This window comes from Euprymna scolopes, chromosome 22, assembly GCF_053919585.1.
Source record: "Euprymna scolopes isolate OS-2025 chromosome 22, ASM5391958v1, whole genome shotgun sequence".
Classification (NCBI taxonomy): Eukaryota; Metazoa; Mollusca; class Cephalopoda; order Sepiida; family Sepiolidae; genus Euprymna; species Euprymna scolopes.
In genome coordinates, this window is record NC_136503.1 from 78,261,330 (window position 1) to 78,266,329 (window position 5,000).

The following is a 5,000-nucleotide window of genomic DNA, read 5'->3' on the forward strand; positions in this document are numbered from 1 at the left end:
AAAATTATTCATATATTGGAAACTACTCGTTTGCTGGAATTTTTAACGTTATTTTCGTTTTCAAATTCCCCAAAAACTTATAAATGTCTTAATTTCCCAAGTTTTTTTTTCTATAGTGTGAAAAGTCGATTGTCTGCCCCTTGCCGATCTTATATTCCAAACACTCCCAATAGGTGTCGCTAGCTTTCTTCGATAAAATGTCTCATAATATTTGATTTTCTTAAATAAAAAAAACAAAATACTTGATCGATTTACGTGATTTTTGGAATATGACATTTTCATGCAGTGACAAGTACGTACATTATAAATATTTTTTTTCCAGATTTTTATAGTAAAAAAGATTACTTGTGGACTATTTATAGACTTGCGCCAAATAATGAATCAATACGGTCATTTTGAATATCTTGGTCTGTTTATCACAATTCAATCCAAAAAGAAAAAAGAAAACATCAAGGTACGCAATCATAGGTTTGAAGAGAGCTTTCTGGAAAATAAGAAAACAAGCCGGGTTTTCTAAAATCCAGAACTTATCAAATACATGAAACCCGTTTAACCAAACAGACGTTATAAGAAATGTATTTTTAAAAAAATGAGATTAAAAAATACGTGTTAAAACCAATGAGGTGATATTTATTGAAACATTTTGTTTTTGTTTTGTTTTTTTTTATAGTTTTCGATGTTATAGATTTAAAATATATATATATATAACAGGGCTGAAAAAAATTCTTAAACTTACAACTCCTTACAGATCCCAACATTACACTGGGTTTCATATCCCTAAGAGACAATTGCTAGTTGTCCGTTCTGCTGCGGCTTGGCCTTTTGGCCAAGATCAAAGTGTAGTATCTGTTTTAAAAACTGGGAGTTAAGTAGGACATCCCCCAATATGAAAGGGTGAATGTGGTATTATGGTGAAAGAATATACTAGCTGGGAGAAACTTTTGATTTTGTTTCGTTCTGGAGTGACAAGGATGACCAATGACCCCCACAATCCCCCCTTTTGAGTTGGCCATGTGCCTAAGGTTTTTGTTCATCGTTGATTTTGACTGTATTTTTAGCATGAATAAAAGATTTAATATCTCAAAGTGTAGTATCTGTTCTTCAGATGCTGCACTTCCATTTCTTATTCTCTTTCGGTAGAGGATCAGTCCTTCACGACTAAGACAATTTTTTATTTTTGTACCTTTTCTCCAGGTTAAAAAACGACCCTGGTGTCTAACTCTGTCCCGTGGGGAGGCATTGTAAATAGGTACTTTAAGGAAATATTTAAAAAAAAGAAAAAAAAATTACTGACGATGACCTTTAAATGATATATAGAACCCAGTGTAATGTTAAGACTTGTTAGGTAACTTTAAGAATTATATAGCAATCACGCAGATTAACTCACGCGAGCTATTGTTTATTGTTTACGTCATGTCACGTCATTAGTAATAGATGGTGTTAGTTAAGTTGGCGACCCCCTGCCCAATTACGTTCCACGGTTTATTGTTTCATTCATTTTAGTATTATCTGTAAATATGCTAAGTAAGAATATTCGTAAAGTGATTTTGGCATTTTTTTTTCTTTTACGGGCCTTCCTCACCACTCAATCTCCCCATGTTAAGAACGGTTTTCAGAATGGACACCTCCAACCTCTCCATGTTAAGAACGGCTTTCAATGGTTGGGAGCGTTTATTCCGAAAGCTGTTCTTAACACGGGGAGGTCGTAAAGAAATACCCTGATTCCCTCCCCCCCCCACAAATAAATATGTTTATTTACGTTTATGAATATTACGCATTTAATTGTTGTTGTTTTTTTGTTTTGTTTTTTTATAAATATGTTTTCTAACACATATTTTAATGTTTATTTGCGTACACATCTTCACAGAAATAATGAATAAATATTCGAAAAAAAAAACTGTACGTACATAAACATATTTATTTGAGGAAAACAGCTTTATTCATCATATTTAAAGCTATTATTTGTTTTTATCAAAAGAATTGTACAGGAAATTTAATGACACCAACAAGAAATCGTGGAATGTAATTTGGTTGGGTCGGCCACTCGAGTAACACCGTTTATATCCTATGACGCGTTGTGACGCAGACAACAAGCAATGGCTCGTGTAAATTAATACGCGTGATCGTTAATCATATATATATATATATATATATATATATATATATATATATATATATATATATATATATATATATATATATATATGATCATATTCAAAATGAATTTTTTATTCGAACAAGTTTGATTGAAAACAATTTGTAAAATAAAAGAATGACTGAAAACAAAGTCAATGAACGGATCAACAATCAAAAAATGGTCTATGATGTTCAATAAAATTCCCTTATATATATATATATATATATATATATATATATATATATATATATATATATATATATATATATATATAGGATTTATATGGAAATGTGTACGTGTTTAGGCACCTGTGTGTAGAGACTAGTGACATGTTAGTCGATGCTACGAAGCGGCCCGTTTCCTGTGTACTTTCAGGTGTTTGGAAAGATGGTCCGACCGCGAGAAGCGTTTTTCGCATAGTTTGCACTGATATGGTTTGATTCCGGAATGCGACCGCTTGTGTCGCGCCAGCTCGTCCGAACGCGAGAACCGCCAGCCACAGCCGGGCCACGTACATTCGAAAGGTTTCTCACCCGTGTGTCGCCTCAGGTGGGCCTTCAGGTGTGAGCTCTTGCTGTACACCTTATTGCAATCGGCAAATGTGCAATGGTAGATCTTTTCGTCGCTCTTGTCTTTTACAACCGCGCCGTTCGGGTTTACCCGGCTCGAACCCGGGTTTGGCCCCCGGGAAACCCGGGGTTTCACAAGATTGTTATTGTCTGTGTTACCGCCGATTAAACGGTCGTTAGCATCGTTACTTTGCATAAGGACCAATTTAGGGTATGTAGATTTGGTTGCCTGTGTTTTAGCTGAAGGGCCTCGTCCGTTGCTACGGTAACCTTTTGGGGCCCTCATTGTCGAAGGTGATGTGTTGAAATTCGATAAAACTGTCATGTTATTATTGTACTGGGTTTCGTCTATGCTGTTGGCGTGCCCTTTTGAATTTCTTTGGATTAGAGAGTTTATTAAGTTGTCCGCCCGCGCCGAATGACTTGCCCGTTCCTTCGTAGGCCTGTTCCTTTTCGACCCTGACGTGTGACTGTTTTGGTTAACGCACGACTGGTGTAAAGAAGGAAATAATCCAACGCCGGATGAGTATAAAGACAAAGAATTATCAAGCAAAGGTTCCGGCATGTTTTGCATTAGGTTTTGGAGACCAACTCCAAGAACTATTAGTTCGTTTTCCGATAAGTGGAACACATCGTCATAACCGCTGTCTGAATTGTCGATGGAATCCCCATTGCCGCTGCTGCTGCTACTGGAGCCGAATTCCATCGACAACTCCGAAGACGTGTCCGAAGAACTGGACACGGAACTTTGAGAGCAGTCTAATTCTAGCTGGGATGATGATGCTGGCGAAGAGTTACCGGATGAAAATGAAGCTGGGGAAGAAGAAGATTCCATGGCTGTCGACGTCAGCAAGGTTGACGCATCTAGCCCCGTGTAACCCATTAAGGTGGTGGAACTTGATTCGTCCTCGGCATCGGACCGAGAGCAGTTGGTGGCCGGATCGATCGTGTCGGCTAATCCTTGGGAAAAAAGGTACTCCAAGTAGACGTCGTCCCCAAGCCCGTCTCGGTTCCAGGAGGTGCCGAACGGGCTGACGCAACCAAGGTCGGACCCGAACGAACCGGGGTCACACTCGTCTTTGCAACACGAGTTGAGACGCTGCAGTGTGTACTGTTCGCGTTCGAGGCTGGAACATAAGGGCATGAAGTCCTCCATCACGTTATCGCCGCGTGGCTGTCCTTCCAACAACGAACGGCGGTCACTTTAAGGCCTGTAATTGTGGCGGCGTTGTTTTCTGTCCCAAACGAAAAGACGGAACTTAGAAGGAAGAAAAATAAAGAATCGTCAAGGACAAAAAATAAATGATGAATAAATAATTTTTTTCTTTGGTATTTGTCAAAATTCGTTATTAATGAATATTCCGTAGAATGATATATATATATATATATTTTTTAATTGCGAAATACAAATGGTAATTTCCCCTTTTATTTTAATCCGCGGACGTGACGTCTGGTGTTCCTTTTGTTTTAGAAAATATACCGAAAATAAACGTGCTTAATGTATCCAAATTTCATTTTTGAAGTTGCTTTTTGTGTGAAGTTTTATTCCGAGAGGTCATTCCATGTGGTCATGTGTTTTGTTTTTTGGTTTTTGGTTTGATTTTTTTTTTTTTTTTTTTTTTTCTTACAGTAAAATTTACAGTATCATATCATTCGAAATAGATTTGTATCAAAACGAGAAATAAAATCCAAAAAAAATTCTTTTTTTTTTTTTTTGGATAAATTTAAAATATTATAACAAACAAAAAAAATGTATATATAAAAATAGTGAAATTGAATTAAAATTACTGAACCAACAGTAATATGTTTTATACAAAATATTTGTTATCAAAATATATTTTTATCACCTTTTTCTTTAGAAAATATTCTTTTGTCAATATATTATTTTAAAATATGTTTGACACTATATTTTTTTCATATATATTTTTGTCAAAATATTTTTTGACAATATATTTTCTCGTCAAAATACTTTTTTCTCAAAATATATTTTTTTTTTAGAAATGATAATGAAAATATTTACATCCGTATATTTGTTTTTTTATTTGTTATTTTTTTTTTTTTTTGTTCCTTTTTTTTTTAATTTGGTTTTTTGATTTTTTTTCTTTTTTCTTTTTTTTCAGAATGTAAATGTAGCGTTAGTATCCACATAAACAAACAGTCGATGAAAAATAGCCGGACTTTTCTGATGTGTACAAAAATGAAAAAAAAAAAAAAATTAAATCCGTAGTTTTTCGGGAGTCTTCCGAGTTGACGTGTTTGTGTTTGTAAGGCAGCGAGGTTTACAAAATGAAAGC

General features: G+C 35.2%; 1 protein-coding gene and 1 long non-coding RNA gene across 2 annotated transcripts in view; both read right to left on the bottom strand.

Annotated features, from left to right (window-relative positions):
* The window catches only part of LOC145243475 (uncharacterized), a 129,562-nt gene that overhangs the window by 120,428 nt on the left and 4,134 nt on the right, over nt 1–5,000 (bottom strand). The window lies entirely within an intron of this gene.
* LOC145243474 (uncharacterized) overlaps nt 610–5,000 on the bottom strand; it is a 6,816-nt gene continuing 2,425 nt past the window's right edge. Inside the window, exon 1 of the mRNA XM_080106412.1 lies at nt 610–5,000. This exon is cut by the window's right edge and continues 2,425 nt beyond it. Within this exon, the coding sequence (XP_079962538.1) occupies nt 2,480–3,862 (1,383 nt within the window). The 5' untranslated portion in view covers nt 3,863–5,000 and the 3' untranslated portion in view covers nt 610–2,479.